Source organism: Engystomops pustulosus, chromosome 4 (assembly GCF_040894005.1).
Source record: "Engystomops pustulosus chromosome 4, aEngPut4.maternal, whole genome shotgun sequence".
NCBI lineage: Eukaryota > Metazoa > Chordata > Amphibia > Anura > Leptodactylidae > Engystomops > Engystomops pustulosus.
The window spans coordinates 191,920,173-191,944,774 of record NC_092414.1 but is presented as its reverse complement, the minus strand read 5'-3'; the positions used below and the strand labels follow the sequence as shown (position 1 = coordinate 191,944,774).

The 24,602-nt window shown below is 46.9% G+C and overlaps 1 protein-coding gene across 2 annotated transcripts; it reads left to right on the top strand.

The window, feature by feature from the left end:
• The first annotated feature begins 3,526 nt into the window (after positions 1–3,526).
• ENTPD4 (ectonucleoside triphosphate diphosphohydrolase 4) lies at positions 3,527–20,402 on the top strand. Of its 2 annotated transcripts, none has more exons than XM_072149091.1 (13): positions 3,527–3,716; positions 8,010–8,118; positions 9,250–9,447; positions 9,777–9,982; positions 15,103–15,253; positions 15,393–15,496; positions 15,585–15,644; positions 15,730–15,860; positions 16,381–16,547; positions 16,624–16,948; positions 18,770–18,855; positions 18,986–19,147; positions 19,992–20,402. In XM_072149091.1, exons 2-13 carry the CDS (start codon positions 8,111–8,113, stop codon positions 20,218–20,220), a joined length of 1,827 nt encoding a protein of 608 aa, XP_072005192.1. In that variant the 5' UTR covers positions 3,527–3,716; positions 8,010–8,110; the 3' UTR covers positions 20,221–20,402. The 2 variants fall into 2 exon arrangements, with proteins under 2 accessions (XP_072005192.1, XP_072005191.1); XM_072149090.1 differs by having other exon boundaries at positions 15,730–15,884.
• Positions 20,403–24,602: the final 4,200 nt, after the last annotated feature.

The following is a 24,602-nucleotide window of genomic DNA, read 5'->3' as shown; positions in this document are numbered from 1 at the left end:
TCGCTGCACCCCAAGAGGAGGCCTCAGGCCCCTGCTCCTGAACTGGTTCCAGGGCCTACTGCGGCCAAGAAAGCGGCCATCGCTCTCGCTGCCATTACTCCCCCTCCGGCTTCCCCTGCTCTGGCACCTGCCTGCTCGAATGCGGAGCCTGAGCCTGCACCTAAGAGACGTACACCTGCACCGATGTACCCGCAGCCTCAGGGCAAGGGTGAAACCCTTTGCCAGCACCCCAAGACGCTGTCTCCGACCAACGTTGATGGGAGAGAGAGGCCCAGCGCTTTTTGGTGGGTCGGTCAAAGAAGGGCGCCTGGGTTCAGCACAATCCAACCAAGTGCCAAGTCCACCCCCTTGACAGACACTTTCGGGTTTGGAACTGAGGACTTTACAGGGCAGGAGATATTCACTCCCCACCATTCCGTGAAGCGGCCCAATCTCCCAGGTGTCGCCTCCACAATCTGAAAGCTGGGGCGTGTATCGAGTTATTACCCAATTAGTTGTCTGTATTGTGAACTGGAGTGTGATTGGAGAGATGCTACCACCTAACCAGGGGAGTATAAAACCCCTGTGCAGGGGGAGCACATGGTCTTAGCTGTCTGTCAGCAGTCTGACCTCATGGTCAGTCCTTCGGAGTCTGTCTTATCCTAAGAAGGGAGAGAGAAAGTGTGTTGTACACCTTCAGTGCTGTCACAGAAACCAATCCCAGGAACTCAGGAGACTCTAACCCAGAGCTGCAGCTTCCACAGTTTTGACACAGCTCCATCTAAATGATCCCAGCCTGCATATACCATCAGGCTGGTGCACTATTCCTGCGGACCCCTCTCCATGACCACTCCAATAACCAGAATCCGAATCTGCTGTTTGACCGTTTTGGCCATTGCCTGTTGTTCAATAAAGAACCATGAGTTTATTTGCACAACGTTGCCTCTGTCTAATCCCTGCATATGGCTGTCCACCACCACAGGCTTCCCCATCCATTACCCAGCGACTTATCTTGCAGACACTCAGGGTTGCCCCCGGGAGAAACAAGTACTTCAGCCTCTCCCTCCATATTTATTGCACACACCATCCGGCTGGAGACATGCCAGGCTGTTGGACAGCCCTCTGGTCCTCATACCAAGCACCGTGACATCAGCATGCCCTAGGACGCAATTGCAATACCACTCCGGTATTCTGGGCCCCGGCTGCCTCCAGGCCCCAAGAAAAAGGCTAGGCCCCACTTGTCGATGTTGCATATGTCCGGGGACATCAGTTCTGTCGGTATTCTCTGCATACCTCCCAACATTTCTGAAAGAAAGAGGGACAAAATCCCTCTCTATATAGCAGTGCATTAAGTCTGTGTCACAATGTAACAGTAAAGCTCTTAGTTACAAAAAATCCACCTATAGACAACCACTATGCCCATAGCCTAGTGCAGTGGTGGCTAACCTATGGCACTGGTGCCAGAGGTGGCACTCGGAGCCCTTTCTGTGGGCACCCAGGCCTTCACCAGAGATAACTCCAAGTATCTTCCTGCAGTCCCAGACAGCCCAGGACTTGCTGTGCACAGAGCTATTTTAAGGTAACTGTGCTACCTGGGACTACTGGAGGAGTGGGAAGTTGTGGACAGATCTTGATCATCCAAATTTCCTCTATTTTCTGCTTTATTGGTGTCCTCAGGTTGCCGGTATCAATGAAAGCTGTGACAGAGAAGGGAGTATAAATCACAAATTAAATTTCTGTGCGGGCACATTGCGATAAATAAGTGGGTCTTGGTTGTAGTTTGGGCACTCGGTCTCTAAAAGGTTTGCCATCACTGGCCTAGTGGATAGAGGCTCTGTATCTTTATGGCAGGTGTAGTGTGGAGGTTCTGGCTTCAAATCCCAAGCTGTGCAAAAATTTGTTTAATTGAATTGAATAGAGACACTGGGGGTCATTTACTAAGGGCACGATTTGCGTTTTCCCGACGTGATACCCGAATATTTCCGTTTTGCGCCAATTTTCCCTGAATTGCCCCGGGATTTTGGCTCACGCGATCGGATTGTGGCGCATCGGCGCTGGCATGCACGCAACGGAAATCAGGGGGCGTGGCCGAATGGACCGGGTAAGTAAATCTGCCCCCTTGTGTCTGGGGAAGACTTGGGAGATGTAGACACCATATATGGACACATGATAATATTATCCTAATGACATGGGCCCTGCTCTTCACTAACTGGATATATCTCGCAAAAGGATTCCGTGTCCAATGTCTGCAGAAGTCATTAAGTCCTGCAAGTTCTGGCTTTGAAAGTATATACTAGGCCGGACACAGACCCGGGACAACCCCAGCCAGTGCGGGACCTGGAGGGAATATCCGGGAAAATATCCAAGCTGCCCGTGACAGGGGAACAGAGGTGATAAACCGGGACTGTCCCGCCAAATCTGGGATGGTTGGGAGCTATGCCTCTGGACAACGACAGAGCTGATTACAGTGCTAGTGGAGAGAGTCGGCAACTTTCTGCCAGTGATGGGTCATTCGCAAACAAGTCGGCACAAAGAGCCGATGGCTCACTAAACCCCACCTTAGACGTCTCACCACGCTTCCTATTGGGTTAAAAGTGGAGTGGTGCGGGGCGCCTGACTAGCCTGCGGCTCCCTATTGTATATTTAATAGGGAGCTGTTCAGGAGCCAGAAGAGCCGGCTCTTCTAAGTGAGCAGAGCCTAATGAGTGGGAATTCCCATCACTACTTTCTGCGCTATAACTGGTCCTCTGGTTCTGCTGTATGTTGCAGAGCCAGCAGGCGCCTACTGATGATGTCATCCCTGCCTGCTTCACTGCTTCATACAGCAGAAGAAGATGAGAAAGGAACTACTGCGGGGGAGCGGACAACGGTGAGTACATATGTTTATTATTTTACTGTGGGGGCTCTATAAGAGGGGAGACATTCCTTGAGTGGCACTATACAAGAGAGAGCTGGTGGGAGGGCATATTAGAGGGGGGCCTGCTAGGTAGGGGGCAAAATAAGAGGCGGGGCTGCAGGGGGGTGGGCCCAATAAGATGGGGAGCTGCTTGGGGAACACAGTAAGAGGGGGTACAATAAGTGCATTAGCTCCTGGGGGACACAATATGAGGGGTAACTTCTGGGGGTCACAATATGAGGGTGAGCTGTGGTATGAGGGGGAGCTGGTGGCACAATTGCAGAGGGGACACAACGTGACAGGGTGCTGGGGAACACAACCGAACACAAGGGGAAAATTAAACCGTGTGATGGTGGAGTAATGGGTGTGACTAAAGGCGCGGCTTAGGGCAAAACAAAAATTTCTGCAGCGCATCTTTGGTCGCTCTTTCTCTCCTACAAAAGTTTGGAGGTTGTAGGGGCATCTGGTACTGTGAATGGATGTCTCTCTAGGACTATTAATGCAGGCACTGTTCACAATACCGTATATGTCCATGTTCACCCTTTTGTTCTGTGTGTAACGTTTAGGCCAGAATTGGGCACCGTGCCCACTGTAAAAATGGCGCCCGCGGACACGGAAGTCTCCTCGCGGCCTGTCATCTCGCGAGACAGAGAGTCAAGTGTGCTGCGGTTGCTAGGGTCGCCTGGTTACCGGGCCTGTAGCAGGGAGGACGGGCCGCCGGCAGCGGATACACCTCCTCTCCCTCACCCCTCCCCGGGGACAGACGTCTACCTGACCGCGGTGACGTGTCCTTCACCCGGCGGTGGAGGCTGACAGCACCGGGGGCACCAGGACGGAGCAGGTAGTAATGGGGGAGGCCGTCATGTCACAGACCGGGAGGCTGGGTGATATGTCCGATATGTGTGTGTAATGTGTCATACATGTGTACTGTTATATGTTATACTCCATGACATACATGTGTGTACAGGCCTGTGTAATGTGTCATACATGTGTATTGTCACATGTGATATGCTATACTCACTGGTAGTCCTATGTCATACATGTGTACAGCTCTATGTGATATCTGTACAGTCATACATTTGTACTGCCCTGTGTCATACATGTGTATTGTCACATGTGATATGATAGACTTGTGTGTAGTCCTATGTCATACATGTGTATTGTCACATGTGATATGATAGACTTGTGTGTAGTCCTATGTCATACATGTGTATTGTCACATGTGATATGATAGACTTGTGTGTAGTCCTATGTCATACATGTGTATTGTCACATGTGATATGATAGACTTGTGTGTAGTCCTACGTCATACATGTGTATTGTCACATGTGATATGATAGACTTGTGTGTAGTCCTACGTCATACATGTGTATTGTCACATGTGATATGATAGACTTGTGTGTAGTCCTACGTCATACATGTGTATTGTCACATGTGATATGATAGACTTGTGTGTAGTCCTATGTCATACATGTGTACAGTCCTGTGTTGTACATGTACATAGGCCATACATGTGTGCTGTCCTGTATGGTAAATGTATGATGTGTAGACATTGTCACCGTCCTCTTCCAGCTCCTGGTGACATGTCACATGCTGTCACCTTCCTATATAGGGTTAGCAGCAGCCCCAGGTGACACAATGTCGCTTGTCTCTTCAGCTTCTCAGCCCCCAGTATGTGTAACCATGTGGTGACATGACACATTACATGTGTACTATGCAGCTCTTCTGTACATCCTATCACTGGGTCCCCATGTACCCTCAGGATGGGGCCGGTGGTTGCTTAGTATTGGAGCCTAACCCACAAAACATTGATGTCAATAGGGAGACGCGTCCTAACCGATGATGGGTGCACAGGGTGCAGGTAGTAACATACAATGATTGGGTTCAGATGGATTTCTCAAGACAACATTGCGGTCTCTCTTCTTTACACCAGACACTGCACCATTCTTTGTATAGTGGGCGAGCTAGGTATTACAGGATCGGTGGGTTGATCCATCACTAGACCATGTAGAGGATGAATGTGACATAACTGGCCTGGGCAGCGGGGCCTTTCCCTCTCGAAGTAGCCTTCGGCTTTGTGCACGTGTCCTGCATCCGTGCCAGCTTTCCCCCGGTGTTGTGCGGAATCTGATGGATGAGAGGAGTGCATAGTTTTCTGCAGAATTGTTTCTGGCATCTGCTTCATCTATCTGTCTACATTGTCCCTGTGATCCCAGGATGAGAGCATCCGGTGACTGCAAATATATTTGGTTGCATAAAACTGCAGACAACCCCGCTTTATGAGGGCTTGTGTTTTGCAGGATGGATTGTATATTTGACTTGGATTGTATTATTTTTATACATTTCTTTGGTAGACTACATAAAAAAAAACCTACCAAGTTTTGTCGACCCCTGGGTTTATGAATTAGGGGGACACTGGCATGGAAGGGACAAGGTACAGAAAAAATGTTGGGGAAATTGAGGACGAAGAAATAAAAAAGGTCCATAATAATGACATGGTAACTGATTATGTGACTCTAACAAATCTGTTATATAATCTGTTACATTTTATGATGAAACATCTTCACCCCATCAGGTCTAAATCCTATGGAATAAAGAGGAAATCTGCAGCTCGTATGTACAGAGTATTTTGGTAGTGTCATTGAATACAATGGAAGGTGGTGTCATCTGCTGGGGTTTTCTCGCACCCAGTGTATCTTCTGCTTTTCCGTATTATACAAAATGAAACTTTGTATTGTAACAATAATGAATTTGGAAAGCCCCTAATGGACAGGATAGGGGGGATACAATACTAAGGGCTTATTCACATGGCCTTTCCAAGCTCTGTGATCAGATTTCCTAATTTGCGGCCAGATGATGGTCCCTATCGACTTCTATGTCTCCTGGTAATGATGTGTCACCGCATTGTGACTGAGTAAATACATCTGCCAAAATGCAGAACATGTCCTATATTTTGTCAGATTTGCGGCCCTGTGCTCGCCCATGATGTAGTCCATGCAGCTTTACCTTGCTCCAGCTCCATTCCAGGAGTGGCCTCCTCAGACACGTGATGTCTCTTTCATTCCGTTGTTGTCCCCAGGCCACTCATTGGCTGACACAACAACCCCCCTCCCCAGTGACCCTTACCAAATGGTCAACCAATCCCAGAGCTCAATACATTTATTTTATTTATCATTGACCTCATGGCTGTGTGAGGGTTTTTTCTAAATTACAATGATGTCAAAAAATTCTATAAATTATACATATGCTGTACTGTATACATAATAAATATATATATTTGGGGGAAACATTGTGACTGTAAAAGCAATAATTCTGGAGCAGTATTTCCTTTTTGCTGATTCCTTTTGAATTATTTTCCTGTGATAAAGAGGCCTGAACATGTGATGGCTTTATCTGTTGTACAAATGACTGTGATAATTCTGTATTGCAGAACATTGTGTGTTTTATATGATGCCTTATTTGGTTGTGTTTCGGGCTGAATTTAAACGGGTTGTTCCCAGTTTGATTGGTTTCCCCTTTCTTGTGAATAGGAGATAACTATCTGATATATGAGGATCCAAGCAGTAGGACAAAACACGAGAGCAGACCCCAGTCATGACGATACGCGAGAGCAGACCCCAGTCATGACGATACACGAGAGCAGACCCCAGTCATGACGATACACGAGAACAGACCCCAGTCATGACGATACGCGAGAACAGACCCCAGTCATGACGATACGCGAGAACAGACCCCAGTCATGACGATACGCGAGAGCAGACCCCAGTCATGACGATACGCGAGAGCAGACCCCAGTCATGACGATACGCGAGAACAGACCCCAGTCATGACGATACGCGAGAGCAGACCCCAGTCATGACGATACGCGAGAGCAGACCCCAGTCATGACGATACGCGAGAGCAGACCCCAGTCATGACGATACGCGAGAGCAGACCCCAGTCATGACGATACGCGAGAGCAGACCCCAGTCATGACGATACGCGAGAGCAGACCCCAGTCATGACGATACGCGAGAGCAGACCCCAGTCATGACGATACGCGAGAGCAGACCCCAGTCATGACGATACGCGAGAGCAGACCCCAGTCATGACGATACGCGAGAGCAGACCCCAGTCATGACGATACGCGAGAGCAGACCCCAGTCATGACGATACGCGAGAGCAGACCCCAGTCATGACGATACGCGAGAGCAGACCCCAGTCATGACGATACGCGAGAGCAGACCCCAGTCATGACGATACGCGAGAGCAGACCCCAGTCATGACGATACGCGAGAGCAGACCCCAGTCATGACGATACGCGAGAGCAGACCCCAGTCATGACGATACGCGAGAGCAGACCCCAGTCATGACGATACGCGAGAGCAGACCCCAGTCATGACGATACGCGAGAGCAGACCCCAGTCATGACGATACGCGAGAGCAGACCCCAGTCATGACGATACGCGAGAGCAGACCCCAGTCATGACGATACGCGAGAGCAGACCCCAGTCATGACGATACGCGAGAGCAGACCCCAGTCATGACGATACGCGAGAGCAGACCCCAGTCATGACGATACGCGAGAGCAGACCCCAGTCATGACGATACGCGAGAGCAGACCCCAGTCATGACGATACGCGAGAGCAGACCCCAGTCATGACGATACGCGAGAGCAGACCCCAGTCATGACGATACGCGAGAGCAGACCCCAGTCATGACGATACGCGAGAGCAGACCCCAGTCATGACGATACGCGAGAGCAGACCCCAGTCATGACGATACGCGAGAGCAGACCCCAGTCATGACGATACGCGAGAGCAGACCCCAGTCATGACGATACGCGAGAGCAGACCCCAGTCATTCCCGTTCTCACCTATAGGCATCCATACACACTAGATTGTCAGCTGCTCCAGCCATATCGGGTTCTTACATGTCATGATCACTATCTTAGTTCTCTTCAGCAGTGAGAGCCTATGTATAATGCACCAAGGACTCTGCAGCGATAGAACAGATGAGTACAACTCTTAGCGGGACAGGGTTTTTTCTGTCTTGTATTAATATAAGCTTAACAAATGTTCTAATGTACCTTGTGTGTGAATGTAATTTTGTTCATGAGCCGTGACCCACAATCCTTCATGTCTCTTCTCTGCAGGTAGGAGACATGGGGAACACTTCAGGAGAAGAAATTCGGTAACAAAGCAGCAAGTATGGGGTGAATGTGGTTATTGATCCCACTCTCAACACAAGTCCAAAATGGGCAGGTGAGTAACAAGACAGTGGGGTGTATAAGGGAGAAGAAAATGCAAGGGGAAAGGTACAGGTTAATTCTGGAAGAGCTGATATGGCTATTGTAGTAAAATAACCAAGGAGTCGTGTGTGTGTGTGTGTGTGTGTACGTACACTTTGGGGTATATTTATTACACAGGTTGTGACATAAAGCAGATCTGATAGCTCGGACCCTCACCAATCACTAGGCCGAGTATCCAGTTTCACCTAACTTTATGGCTGCAGTTAGGAAAGTTTTGGGCTACTGCTCTATCCAGTGTCGGCTCCACAGATGTTATGGTACAATAAGTTTTTATTATAATAAGCAAGAGCAACCTATAACCATCTGTCAAACCATTACAGATACAGTATGGCCAGTGCACATCAAGATAATGGCTACATCAGGGGTTATACCATATGTTATATGGAGCAGGATAAGCAGATAAATATATAACGTCCCAATGTTAAGTAGGTGAACATCAATCTTGTCTGTGCTGGTAGATACCATGAAGTGTTGTACTTGCCAAACACTAATGTAGGCTCAGTTATACAACGGGTCAGATGGTGCCACATATAGATGTATATAGACATCTGTCACATGTAAAAAAAAGTGAATAAGATTTGAGCCGTAGTAACCTGGATGAGCCGAGACATAGTGTATGGCGCTGTATAATGTGTGTACAATGTGAATCTGTTCTCATTGTATTTGCCACCACTGCAAGTCCTGATCTCGGTAGATCTTGATGGAGGAGAGGTCATCAGTAACAAAATCCTAAATAACATGGATAATTCCCCATCCATTTGGTCTCTGCTGTTCAAAAGATATATACCTAGGAAGTTTATATGGTCATTGATTCACATTAGTCAGAGGGGTGTTGACCTTTGGTTTTGTGCAACTCATGGGGCGGCTACCACCCACTGTAAAAACAAAGGGTAATCAAAGGCGGTCACAGGGGCAATGAGATGAGGTATGTACTGGTGGCACATTCTCGTTATTCATAAAATATGACCTGAGTGGGGCAGATGCCCATCACAGACCGCAGAAGCTTCTCTCCTTATTCCTCAGTTATAATGACCGTCCTCAGATGTCGGCTGCTTCTCTATGTGTATTTTGTTCTCGTTTCCAGGCTCAGCATCTCCTGCCTCCTTCCCGCTTCCTGGCACTTTAGCATCTCCCCTGGTGGGTGCCCCCGTGCCCTGAATACCACTCTGCGGCAGCTGGTGATTATCGGCGCTGTAGCCGGCATCCTCTTCTTTCTCATCTACTCTCTGTTACTGGTCAGGACGAAGTACAGTCGATCACAGCGAGACCGAAACTACCACAGGTGAGCTGCCTATTATTATGCTAAAGTGATCGCCCGAGGAGAGGATTGTTCTGCTCATTCTCATCCAGGCAAAACTGGTTTATGCTCAAGTTGCTTTTTGTGCCTAAAGCTTCTACTTTCCCAAATAGTTGTAGTCATATTGTCTCTCTAAAGATTGCAATGGCTGTAAGCCACCTCAATGAGGAGTTATCTTGTATCTGTAATGTAATCTACACTCACTACCTAAAAGATGACGTCAGACATCACCCTCCTTCTCCAGTGAGAAATAAAGTAGCAGTAGTGACCGTGACTACACGACCTAAACACCTCTGTATATATTTGCCCTGCAGGTACCTGGCTCGTGTTACAGATATGGAAGCCACTGACACGGGTAACCCCAATATTAACTATGGAATAGTGGTGGACTGTGGAAGTAGCGGATCCCGGATATTTGTATACTGCTGGCCCCGGCATAATGGTAATCCCCATGACCTGCTGGATATAAAACAGATGAGAGACCAGAACCGGAAGACTGTGGTGATGAAGATCAAACCAGGTAATGACAGAAGTGGTACAACTGATCCAAATGTATGGGGTATATGGTATATACACATGAAGGATCTTTTGCCAGAGGTTTTCCCCACTAAGAATGTATGGAGTCGTTTTGGGAAAATATGCAAAGTTTTCCAGGAGGGGATAAGGAAAACCATGGCTCTTTTAGCTACCTTGCAAGGCAACTACCTTGACATCAAGCATAATAATAATTCCTTTATTTATATAGTGCACACAGTTTGCCAAATCAGGCCCTGTCTCTAATCAACCTACCAGTATGTTTTGGAGTGTGGAAGGAAACTGGAGGACCCAGAGGAAACCCACACAAACACTCTTTGCAGATGTTGACCCGGATGGGACTTGAGCCCAGGACCCCAGCGCCCCATGCATGACCTTCAAGAGGCCTAATGACATGATACGGGATTAAAACCAAACCAGTATATCTATTCCAGAAGGAACAGATTCTCAGCTGTAGACAGCGCTGTTTCAACCTGTTTGGGTCTCTTCAGTGTAGGGAACTGGTTTGTCCGAGTGAAAGGATTTTAACGTAGCTAAAAGAGGTTTGGTTTTCCTTATCCCATCCTGGAAAACTTTGCATATTTTCCCAAAACTCCCTAGTGGAGCATCAATGGCTATAAGTCTCCACATGCCTACACAGCAGCCTTAATTGGCAAACTCTCCATAAGTAGAAGTTCCGACCCTGGTGTGTTTTTGTAGTTGTACGTCCACAAAAACGGTCTGGGTGTACGGCAAAAAAATTACTGAAGGCTGGGAAACTATGTCACCCGCTTGTCCTAACTTACTAGGGCTGACATGTTTGTGTTCTGTATTTGTGGAATAGCTGTTGCGTATCTGTGCAGTGTCTGCATTTCTCACGTTCCCATAGATTTCTTCCCTTTGTTCCCAGTCTTCCCAGTTGAGCTCCAGGTCCCAGCTCCCAGGTTGATGATGTGAAGACTTGGGACCAATGGTGGTGACTTGGAAGGAGCTGGTGAAATAAGCCTTACTTGTTGGTATCCACATAACACTAAGGCTACATGCACACTGCCATTGCCCGCTGCACCGTAGCACGGCGGGCACACGGCAGCACGCGGGGAGAGGAGGAGGAGGTGAGTGCTGCTCACCCCCGCCCCTCTCCATAGGAACATATTGGCCACGGCGCCGTAATACGGGAAAAGATAGGACATGTCCTATCTTTTCCCGGGCTACGGAGTGGTACTGTGCCACACGTGTGCTGCCCCGTACCGCTCCCGTACGATGCTGTGAGCCCATAGAAGTGTATGGGGGACGTATATCGGCCATACATGTGTGTGAATGTAGCCTAAGCCCAATCATCATCTGATCATTTAGCAATGTAAAGTTCCGCAGCAGTTCAGACAGGATTGGGTCTGGATGTCGAGATGACTTGATCCCAGGGAGAAAACCCTTTAGTGATAGTATCTCTGCTTGCTGTCCCACTCCTCGTGAAGCTTGTAATGTCCTGTCGACTGGTATAGAAAAAGTACATGGATTTATAATAAAGATCAGTGGTGTCATCATGTAACCTGCATGGTATGGTAACCTCTTGGGGAGCTCTGTGTGTGTATGTTACAAGGGGCCGGAGATCCTGTTCTACTGGATTCTCCATGATGTTGGTTTCTGCTCTTATCACTATGTTCACATGTGACGTGTCTTGTTTAGTGTTTTTATTTCGTGATGTGAAATATCTACATTGAAATGTGTGAAAATGTTTTATATCAGATTTTTATCTTGGTCTTTGGGTTATAAATATGGACTTGTAAGGTGTCACCACAGAATGTGACTAATGGCATTATTGATTATAGGGATCTAATCTGCTGGCAGCAAGTGGTAGAGAAATGATTTGTGATTTCCAACACATCTTTATTATTTCAGTTTTTTTAAAATTCCATTTTCAAGATATTCACAATTTGACCTGTATGCTAATGAGGCAGTAGCTGTTCCTGTAGCTCTGGTACTTGCTCCCCTCTTCTTCTGGTGTTGCCCCTTCCCCCATATGTTTCTCACAAGACAGTTCTGCTTATCTAATGTAGAGAGGAGATGGTCCGGGGAGGAATAGCACTAACCGTCTCATTAACCTATAGAATAAAATGGGAATATCTCAGAGACTGCATCATGGTGTAGATGGTAGATTCCCTTTAAGGGACCTATCTACGTGAAGAATGGTCCCTTGCTAATAACCACTTCTGCACCTCATCCCATGTACACACTACTATTCGTGATTAGGCTTGTCCTACACAGACGGCTAAAAATAAAGATATTCTCCTCCGCTTATTTATTCCCCTCCCATTGATACAAGAGTAGGTGGTAGAATTCAGTTGGCAGATGATGCAGGCGCTGTGCCCAGAATTGAAGATACGGCTCAAACCTACACCTCAGGTTACACGTCACAGAGGTCTGGTCCTTGTCATTTAAAGGAACCCTCCAGTCATTGAATTATATCTTGGGCAGAGCGTGAAGGTTCTAGGAATACAGTAAAAATCAGTCCTGCTCCTCCCTTCAGGCCCTGCACCATGTTTTATTCAATTCATTAGCTTAGACTGGAGTGTTCTGAACCCAAAACTACAGGATAAGCGATCCATAGGTGATCAGAGAGGGTACAAGGCCCCCAACCCTCCCAATCATGGATAAGAAATAACTGCTGAAGTTCTTAAGTAAACTCGAAAACGGTGATTGTCCCATGAACAGAGCAACTGTGTCCTCAGCCAATGCTCCATTCACCTCTATGGCTCTTCAGGATCTGTCTCCTCCAGCCCCATAGAGGTCATCATAAAGCTATTCCTTATTCATACATCGCTATTCTAGACGCCAGAGTGATCAGACATGTTTATCCTCCTTTACACCCTCCTTGCACGTCTTTTTGTATACAGCTCCTATATCCCCCATGGTTGTAGACTGTCCTGCAGTTTTGTTGGAATTTACTGTCTGTGCTTTAGCAAGGAGCGGAAGTATAAGAACCCAAGACTGCAAGGACAGACTGCACACAAGGTTTGCATGTAGCCTGTCACCATAGAGACAAATAGATTTACATCAGAGCTGAATACACAAACCGTATAATATACTATCATTTCCACTCTGATTGCTTAAACCTGCTAGCATATCCTCAGGAGCCTGGCAGCCAAGGGGTCTAAAACTGGTGCCTTAAGTACAGAGGTCAGTAACCGCTGCTGCATCATTATTTTGGCTGTAAATGTCCTCCTCCAGCGGTTTCATAGACTTGTATCCAATATATAACTTTCTATCACCGTCAGGACCGGATAAGACAACGGATCCTTGTGATTCTTTTAATAATGGCTGCACTACTGCTAGTACAACACTAGGTGTCGCTGCTGCTCACATTACGGTGCTGCTGGTGATGACTGGTTCCTAATACATGGACCGGTTCTTGTGTCCTGTCTGTATGATCTGTATACATCCCTCAGGGTAACATGAGATGTGGGGAGGGGAGCACATGGAAAATATAAGGTTCACCGGTGATTAGAGCCGCCGTCTTGTAGATGTGTAAGCAATGCAGTCAGGTCTAGACGTAAGACATCAATAGATGGGCAGGTTATTCGCATGTCTTGTGCTTGGAACCTCTCTATTATACAGAAGCTTGTTAGGGCTCTCTCAGATGTATGTGTGCACTGCACATCTGTAATAAATGCAGACGGCTGATGTCCGTATCAGTTTTTTTCACGTCCGTATGACATCCGGCAAAAAAAAAAAAAAAAAAAACACATGGGTTTCTAATCTAATTTTTGCCCTGCCCTGTTTATCATGTAGAAACATTTGAGAAAAAACAGACTGTATACAGATGTCATGCGTGTGCCGGCCATGTTTTTTTTTTTGCTTTTGCGGATCCATCGATTTCTATGGAGGTCGGTGTTCCGCATGTAAGAAAAAAATAATAATGCTGCAATTTTTTTCTCTGTCTGCACATCTGTGAAAAAAAAAACCGTATGTATGAACAGACGCATAGGAATCAATGGGTCAGTATGCCATCTGAGTGAGGCCCTATTGGTTTTAGAAGGGTGACACAGTATAGAGGAATGTTTATACTGGTGACTAGGTGAAGTCACATTGGAGGACTGACCGAGGCCATCTTATCCATCTTGAGGGGGAAGAAATCCTCTCCATAGGTAGTAATCCCCCTGGGAGGATCCTGTCCTCTTATCTGCACATTCCAGACATACCTGTTACTAGCCGAGAGGAATCCCAAACCTTCACATCCCTGACAGGTGACCCTGGAGGCCCCATTACCATTACCCATGGACCTTCATTGCAGAGTTTCTTACACCCCTATACATATCTCCAGTGCTTCAGCTTTTCTGTAATGTCAAGGATCTGCCTGGTGTAGTGACTGTGGGTATATGGGAGTGTAGACAAGGGTCGGAAGGAAGACCCTTCTCCGGATGAAACCCCTGATGTCATGGGGTGAATTAACAATGAGTCCATCTATTGGGATACTAGTCTGTAGCAGTAATGCCATGACACATGGATGACTCGGACGTCCAGTGATTCCTCTGACAGCTGCTGTGTGCATTAGCCCCTGCGTGCCGAGCACCACACACCTCCTCCGCCATCACATCCATCTTCCCCGCAGAGGCCCAGGGCCAGGCTATAGGGGAGCCAGCTCTAATAAGATTCCTAAGCAGAAATGTGAGCGATATATGAAGCCCCAAGCTTCCAGTGCACTGGATATAACCCCCATTACATGGATTTCTAACCTATTTTTCTCCGCTTTCGTATAAGTTACCATGTGTTTTTAATGAATTACAATTGACAGCCGCAGGGGCTAGAAACTTGTAAGCAGAAACATAACATGGTATTAATCTGGTATTCATTGGATAGGGGATAACTCGGAATTAGTGGAATTCCCCTCTAAATGTCGTGGCTGAGCCTTTCTATATATACTGAAAGGCTTTCCAGTGATCCGTATCTACTGTGTAACTGGGAATATCATATGTGGTAAGTCAGAGCCACGTGGAAAAGTCAGACATTACGTGATTGCGATGTAAAACTTTGGCTGGTGGTTACTTTACATTAGGAATATGGTGTGTAGCAATAAGATGTTCTAACTACTGTACATACAGTACGTGTCACTTACCCATTGTCTACTTGTAGGTATTTCGGAGCTCGCCACCACCCCAGAGAAAGCCAGCGACTACATCGCTCCCTTGCTGAACTTTGCCACCAGCCACATCCCCAGGGAAAAGCACAAAGAGACCCCCCTGTATATTCTGTGCACCGCCGGACTCCGCATCCTGACTGAGAGGTGAGATATCTGCCGTCCATAAACCCAGGCTTCTTATCTAACGCTTCGTCTGGCACCAGGTGTTGCCTCCAACCACAACAGACCCAATATCTTACACGGCAGTAGACCCCCATATCCCTAATGCACGTGTTTGTTTTAGTCAGCAGGAGGCGATACTTGAAGACTTACGGACAGATATCCCGGTACATTATGACTTCCTCTTCTCTGACTCCCACGCTGAGGTCATCTCAGGAAAGCAAGAAGGTAAGGATCCCACTGTGCCAAAAAAGTCCATCCAAAGACATTTTATATTGTTGTATTCCGGCTCACACGTTTCTGCTTGGTTCTGTAGGAGTGTACGCCTGGATTGGCATCAATTTTGTTCTCGGCCGCTTTGATCACTTAGACGATGGTGAGAATATTATTGGGCGGATACCTTCCACCTCATAAGCCCCTTACCTTTCTCTTTCTTTACCTGTAACTTTTGGTCCCTGCAGAGGATGAAGCGGTGGTAGAGGTAAATGTGCCCGGCAGCGATAAGAAGGACGCCATACTACGCAAGCGTACAGCCGGCATTCTGGACATGGGTGGGGTCTCCACTCAGATCGCATATGAAGTACCTAAAAGTGTAAGCTTTGCCTCCTCTCAGCAGGTCATTATCAGTAATACTTTACTTTTTATTTTGCTTCTGTTTGGCTTCTTATTTTGCTTCTATCCCCATTACATCATCCCATTGAGGGAATGCATATAGTGAGATGTAGAGAGGGGCGAGACAGTGTAACAGACTCTGGGAGGGGCTCTGTTAACGACACCCAGAGCACTTCTGCCACAGTCCCCCCTGGTTTGGTGGAGCTATATAGTGGATTATCAGCCCACGAATCTGGAGGTATGAATTGGGCATTATCACAGATTCAGAGACCCCTATACATATAAGATGCAAAAAATGCTGGTGCTTTGTTGTAAGGGGGTGCAGGGAATGAGGATGTGCAATATCTGTGCATTATGGAGCTCCTGTACTAGACACTGATCCTAAGGATGGTCTGCATGACATCTGTGTCCCGCGCTCGCTGTGTTTCCATGTGCTCTGCGTGTCCTGTCTGCACTTTGCTGCCATTTGACATCTCTCCCACCTTTCCATCCGTCCACAGGAAGAGATGGCTAAGAACCTGCTGGCAGAGTTCAACCTTGGCTGCGATGCCCACGAGACTCAGCACGTGTACAGAGTTTACGTGGCCACTTTCCTAGGATTTGGGGGTAACGCCGCTAGACAGAGGTATGAGGAATACATCTTCTCCAGCACCATGGAAAAGAACAGGTCAGTGTTGTACTAGATTCCTATACATGAAGGTCATGGCCATACACTGTATACTGATTGCTGTGTTGTGTCTTAGACTGCTAGGGAAGAAGGTCGGGCTGACTGAAGATGTGCCATACTTAGACCCGTGCCTTCCTGTGGACATCCCTGATAAAATTAAGCAAGGGGGGCAAACCCTCTTCATACGTGGCACCGGTGACTTTCATCTCTGCCGGCGGATCATCATGCCCCTAATGAACTTGTCCAATGAGACTCAGACAACCCTAAATGGCGTTTACCAGCCCCCTCTGCCCTATGACAACAGCGAGTTCTATGGCTTTTCCGAGTTTTACTACTGCACAGAGGACGTTCTGCGTATGGGGGGCGACTACAACTCTGCACGTTTCCTACGGGCCGCAAAGGTAAAGGGAAAAACGACTTGGCAACATGCAAAACTTTCCACATCACATATGATGTACAAAATGTTACCCTATAAGCTTAAAAAAACCTGGACTACAGATCCGCATATTATCAAATACTTTCACTAAACTACATTAGTATCTTATAGGAAACCTACCATATAAAAAAAAAAACTACCTATGAAGGTAGATCTGATAGCAGGTTCCCATTAATATCCTTAACTATCCTTCCCTAACACGATTACAATTTATTACCTAATCTGAAGTTTATCTTGTATGCTATTTTTTCAGTGGGGTTTCTGGGGCGTGGAGTAGCCTCTCCGTGGAGCGAGTAGTACCCAAGTACCTCTGCTGTCCCTCCCTACCCTCGATGCCAAGTAGCCACTGCTGTCCCTCCCTACCCTCGATGCCAAGTAGCCACTGCTGTCCCTCCCTACCCTCGATGCCAAGTAGCCACTGCTGTCCCTCCCTACCCTCGATGCCAAGTAGCCACTGCTGTCCCTCCCTACCCTCGATGCCAAGTAGCCACTGCTGTCCCTCCCTACCCTCGATGCCAAGTAGCCTCTGGTGTGCCGCCCGCTGCAGGAGCTCAGTGCATGCACAGTAGCTCCAGCTTCAGTCCTGGGCGCGTACATAGTCACATATCCGTCCAAGGAGGAGCAGCAGAGGTTAGTGGGGTGTGGAGTAACCTTTGCTCCCGCTCTTCGGAGAGGTTAGGGTAGCATAGGAGGATATTAATGGGAACCTACTATCAGATCTATTTTAATAGATTCCTGATGGTTGTGTTCCTTAAACTCACAATGCAGATTTTGATAAGATTGTATAAGCCCATTAGGCACTCCATGGTGTACTCGTACTAGTGGGTGCAGCACAACATGAGGGGCAGGTTATCAGTAAGAACATGTACCAAAAGATCTCAATATTGCAATATGACTGACACTGCTGGCATTGCTGCCTCCTAATCAATTCTTCATTAGGCTAGATGATCAACAGTTGATCATGGGGGGCTATTTTTTGAAAACTCCCTGTTTATACAAAACTTGACAATTTGGGATCCAGTTTTCCTCTGTTATAGGGATTTTACAAAGTTGGCAAGTATCTCCACATGATGGGGGGATAACTAAAAACACACTTATTTACCGCAAAGTGCCAACACTTATAAGCAGTAACTTATTGCTCCCTGCTCTGTCACAGCTTTCAATCGTATCGGTGTCCTGAAGACACCAATACAATAGAAAGAACATGGAGAAATCCGGAATTTTATTGTAGTTTCCCTTCAGAGTGTCCTTAACAGGGTGAATTGCAGGGGCTAGAGGAGGAGCTCCCATGATAATCTGGCTCGGTCCACACCTTCTTGCTCCTCCTGTAGTCCCAAGCAGCCAAGGATGTGATTAGCATGGCATGTCCCGGACTGTAGAAGGAGGCCTCAAGTCCTGTCTGGTGAACTCTGTGCTGGGGTGCCTGGGTGCCTACAGAAAGTATTATCATAGGGACACAGGATAAAGGGTTCTTGTTGCTGTTGGCAATAATTTCTAATAAAACAGCACAGTAGTAAATATATAATTTTTTTTATTTAATAACTTGCTTAACAGACTCCGACACTGAACCAGTCCAGGCTCTTGAAATCTCATCAGGTCTCCTTGGTTATTACTTCTGCTTTTCCCAAGTCCGTAGCTACTTTCCAGGAGATGAGCCATGTCTGGGAAGGGGGGGGCATCTGCTACGGTCATTCATCTGAGACCACACAACTATAACAGCTATGTCTAATGAAGGGTTAATAATGATATATATTTTGTGCATGAATATCTATTTTATCCCCCTCAGGATTACTGTGGCACCAAGTGGTCCACCCTCAAAGAAAGGTTTGACCGCGGGCTGTACGCGTCACATGCCGACCTGCACCGGCTGAAGTGAGTATCACATAGACGGATCATCCTTGTTTAACCCTTGCAGTGGTCTCTGATGGGGACTACTTCCTCCATCAGTGACACATTGGCGAGTACATCTATAGTGTGGACAAGATGAATCTCTTCATTACAGGTACCAGTGCTTCAAGTCAGCCTGGATGTACGAGGTTTTCCATACAGGCTTCTCCTTCCCTTCCAACTACAGCAACCTAAAAACTGTCCTGCAAGTGTACGATAAGGAGGTTCAGTGGACTCTCGGAGCAATATTATACCGCACTAGATTCCTGCCATTGAGGTAAAATATTTACTAAGGTTCAATAAAGGGGCTGCACCAACTATTTAAGTTATGCTTCATTCACAGGACTGGTGATAACAAGCTGATTCGTGAGGGCCAAAATAAAAGGACCCCCAGTGATCTGGAGTACAGGGATCCTGTTCTCACCAACTGAGCATCAGAAAGAGATTTGTTTTTCCGCTGCTCCATGTAGTTTTGCGGGAGCAGTCAGAAATTTCTGAACACAGCACTTGGGTATCTGCGGCAGTCACATTCACTGTCCATTAGAGTGCTGGCGATAACATAGGGCTGTGTTCGTCATTTCGTTACTTTCCCATACTAATGGAACAGCAGGATCTGTTGCTCCACTGTGAAAACAAGACCCCTGTTCTCATGATGGCTGGGGGTCCAAGCAGTTAGTCTAGTTGGTGTATAAATTAAATCGTTGCTACAACCCATTTAAAGGGGTTCTCCTTTGAGGTTGAAAAACATGGCTGCTTTCTTCCAAAAATGGTTTGTGCTGGTATTGCAGCTCAGCTCTATGGAAATGAATGGAGCTTAGTTGTAATACCACAAACTGCCCATGGTCAGGTGTGGCGCTGTTTTTGGAAGAAAAAAGCCCTGTTTTTTAACCTCGGGACAACCCCTGTAATCTGTTTGCTGTGTTGGGTAACAAGGGTTTCACATATCCTAAGGATAGCATGCTGATAGTTGGGGCAGGTCTGACTGCTAGAACACCCACAAACCACATCAATGGGGCCCCACTCCTCTAATGACTGGAGCCACATATCCAGTTCCATTTGCAGTTTATAGGATAACGAATGTTTATGTGATAAATCATGGCTCGTACTCTTGTCACCTGCAGGGACATCCAGCAGGAGCAGTTTCGTGGCAGCCACCCGCACTGGCGAGGAGCCTCCTTCGTCTACAACCATTACCTGTTCCTGGTGTGTTTCCTGGTGGTCGTCCTCTCCATCATGTTGTACCTGCTGAGGCTCCGCCGCATCCATCGCCGCATGCAGAGGAACACATCATCCTCGGCCCTATGGGTGGAGCAGGGGTTACCCACGTCAGGACTTCCCGGCTCCATGTAAAGTACTAGTAGCAATATGTTGCACATGATCACAACCAACCTGCCTGTCACGTCTACAGGGACCAGTGTGAATTGTCCATTGAGTCCTTTATAGATTGCAGGACAAGTCTGGGGGTAAACATGGCTCTTGCATCGGCCAGCACCAACATGATAGAAGGCAGCAACTACAAAGCCATGATTTAAGTCTCAGGGTCTTTTATCTTGTCAGTAATATTAGGATGAGACCTGTGTTCCCCATTACTTGTATGGAGCCTGTGGAACAACCCCAAACAAGCGAATGCACGATGCCCATCTTTCATTTTTGCCAGCCTCAAGAGACCATGGTCCAAGTTTCAAGGTGCTCATCGGATGGGTTTGTTCATTGCACCCTGGCAGCTGGACCAGGACTCACTGGGTGCACATCCCGTGCCTCGTCCATCGCTCATTTCTACACTGGTTAACCACAATACAATGGCTGCCTGCGTCAGCCGCGCCACGTTTTCACGTCACTCAAAGCTTTGTCTCTTCCTCCTCGTGCATTATGACGCTGTCTAGTTCATAGGAACAGCTGCTGCTATCTAGAAATGAAGGGTTAAGCTGCAGGGGGTAGATGTAAGCTATACTTACGTAAGTGCAACGCATATTCTGAGGACACCTGCTCCCCAGAGTACGAGGATTGCTAAATGTGCGGGTAACTGCTTGCAGATGGCGTCTCACACACAGATATGAGCCGCAGTTATAATCTTTACCACCCCCTGTACTGGCACCAAGCTGGTGATGCCGTATATGACCTGACCCATGTCCGATGTATATGAGACTATGACAGCGGGCAGGTATATACACGATAACTATAGGTACATTGTGGACTACTGTCGCCATTGAATATAGATCAATGGCAGGTAATGGTGTTTCCTGCTGATGATCTGTGATATCCTATAATTCATGGGGTCCATTCCCCACCATTCACAAAGGTGACTAGAAGAAGACCCTTCTTCCTTGACCTGTAGAGTAGGGATAAGTGTTATTAGTGGGGAAACCTTCCCTTTTAAGCTGGTGTCGGGGTTGAGGCTTGTCCCCAGGAGGCCGTATGTGAATGTGTATAGAGAGAAGTTTATGTCCTGTGGAAGGTCCTATATTTATAGATACAGATTTCTGGCCATTTATCACTCCCATATCCGTTCTGCAGAATGAACTTCCCCTTTAAGTGGATTATAATGGAGCCAATACTAGTAGCTAGCACAGTGCATTTTTACGACTCTTTGCTGGATCTCGGATCGGTACATGTCCCATAAACAGCCTCATATTTTCTTTTAATAACTCTGCTCGGGACACAATCCATCGGTAGAAAGTTGACGTCAGCCGTAATCCAGCTGGAAAGACGGATTCTGGAAAATGTCAGGATGATGCCAGCGAGGCTTGTGTTATCCTGTGCCCAGGCCTTGGTGTTCTGTCTGCAGGACCCGCACCGCGCTCCTACCCCATATCTCCAAACTGCATCGTCCAATCGCCGCCCTCACGTGAATGCGTTTTATTTTCTCCTCTTTTGTCTCATCACTTCTGTTTAATTTATGTTTTTGAGTTGTTTTTTTATTTAAATTAAAAAAAAAAAACTTTAATTGTCAAGTTGTGTTTTGTTCTGGATCTCAAACACTTCAAATTATTCCAGCTGGAAATATCCCACTTTTATTAGATCAAGATGTCTCTTCTCCACTCAAAAGACACGTGATCCGTGCCGAGAGCCTGAGGAGCAGGGTGACCTGGGGCCGGAAATGGAGGATATGGCAGGACATGGTGACCCTACTAGATGCCCTCCCACCCTACAAGTTGTAATTCTTAGTGTAATTTGGTAAATGGGTCGGAACTAGATCACGACATGTGTGGTGCCTTTAACCCTTTCTTTATTTTGTAGGAACATCATTGTTCTGATGGGGTGTACATACTTGCACACAGGGATATGACCTACAACTTCAGTAGCTGTCGGCCCCCTGACAAGTGCACGTTGAGGGAGAAGCGGAATATTGTGACTTATCTCCCCTGGTAACAAGGGATCAGGCGTGCAGAAATTCAACATGTCCAATCTTTTTTTTTTTTTTTTTATGTTACACAACATTCTGCACTTCTTTCTGACCTAGCCCTGTATAGGAGTAAAGTTACATAATGCCATTCTAGTCACCTGCAGTCACCACCAGGGGGAGCTCTTGGGGAGTGTGTGACCCCCTCAACACTGCTAGATTTTATATATCCTTTGGTTTACGGCTATACTACTTGCATGACAAGCGTCATGGGGGGGCGGTGCTTTCATCTGGACCGTGTGCGCTGATTCTCCAGCTACTCTTCTGCTATGAGAAGGCAGCAATGGAGCGCTGGTCACACCCGCACATCGGTGCTCACTGTGATTTCTGGTCTCCTTTCTCCAGATTTCTTTTTTTTTTTTTTTATTACTAATTTCATAAAAATCTTCCTCTATGTTGTTGTAATGAAAATGTCAAAATTCCGGGTGCTTTATCAGAGCCGTCACACCGCGCCGGCCTGGACATGAGAACCTTCACACGTCCAGTCGTGGAGGTCCATTACCAGCCCCTATATCGTGTGTATGGATGTCATTTGTCATCGTCCCTCGATGTGGCGGCTTGTCTGCAGCCCTCTTTAGTCTCGGCCGCACCCTGTCTTTTTGGCAATGGAGAGGATTTCATGATTAATCCCAATTTTCCTGACCCCATCCGGCCTCCTGGGCTCTATTACCTGTGTGTGATCCCTACAAAGGCGGCGTTTGTTTGTTTGTGTGTAGTTACAGGCCTGGACAAGGAGCACAGAAGCTTCATGAGACCATTAGGCAGGAGGCATGAAGAGCAGACAATGCCGGGTGTCGCGACCTCTGACCCTTCACATGAACCTCTGAGACACTTTGACACTCAGAATGTCTCCTCTTCACGGATACTTGAGTTTGTCATTCATTCCCTGGCACTGGGTGACAAAGCCAGGAGGAAAGGTGATAATGCAGCTCGCCCCACCCAGCCCGTCCTACTACTAGGGGCTACAAGACCCCCAGACGTCATCCGATCCTCCGTAATCCTATATACATCAATGTTATGACTACATAACAGTCACCTCTGAGCCTGACCTTGTGCTCTATATGTCCAGTCTCATACATCGTCCTTGTCCTTGTATCCTGCACTTCTCCTATCTAAGACCTGGAGATTTTTATGGGGGTGACATCAGATTTTTGGAATGTTTTTTTTTTTCCTCCTATATAAAAGGTTTATTTGTATAGATAGCGCCACTCTTGTCCATAGGCCGTTTCTGGTACTGCAGATCTGGTCATAGCGGTGGATGTTTAACTTCTCCCCTCTAGGAATATGTATATACATGTCAAAGCCGAGCATGCATGTGTATGGGGGAGGTCCACCAGTGATCAGTATTGTGTTCTACCGATGATGTGACTGGGATCTGGCCAAAGCTGTCACAATAATTGCTAACAATAGCAATGACTTTATAATTATTCCTATGGAACTAAACAACTCTATGGGTTTTGGCTATAGGGCAGCGACAGCATATCCATCCCAGGAGCGTATGATGCTATCCTGGTATCACCCATGAACTCATTTCTCACTAAACTGCTTTGTTTGAACCAAAAACTTTACTTTTTATGAGCATACAACAGCGCCCCTCAGTGGCCACGTGTAACAGAGTTGACCTTGAAGAAACCACCAAGACTATGGCAACCTTTCACCTCCCCTCACATTTCAGCTCAGTTTATCCTGCATGCAAATACAGATTTTATAAGTAGATAGTAGCCAAAGACTGTGTGACAGTCATCAAATATATATATTTTATATATATGTGATCTATATATTTTTACATAAATAGGTCTAAAATCGTGTGCTGATTAGTTTCAACATATTTTTATAGGCTTAATAGGAAAAATCCAGCCACAGAACTAGTTTTGTGTCGTTCACGAATGAGCCGGCTCCCCTCAGTGAGCCGATGGCTCACTTAACCCCGCCCCTAACTGGCTCACCACGCCCCCTTCAGTGGTGTGGGTTGACTGATTGTCCTGCAGGTCTCTATTAGATATTTAATAGGGAGCCAGAAGAGTCGGCTCATCTTAGTGAGCAAAGTCTGAGCCAACTCACTAAGAAGAGCCGGACTTCCCATCACTACACAGAACTACAAATTCCATGCTAAATGCTAGAGTCGGGAAGTAAGAGTTCTCCTTTATGTAGGCCTGTGGAGACTTATAGCCAAGGATTTTCCACTAGAGTTCCACAAGAACTCTTACTTCCTGACCCTAGTCACAAGCCTCTCACCCAGTCAAACCAGTTCCCTAAGCTGTACTGAGGAGACCCAACCAGGTCGAAACAGCACTGTCTACATTTGGGAGTCTGTTCCCTTTGGAATAGATAT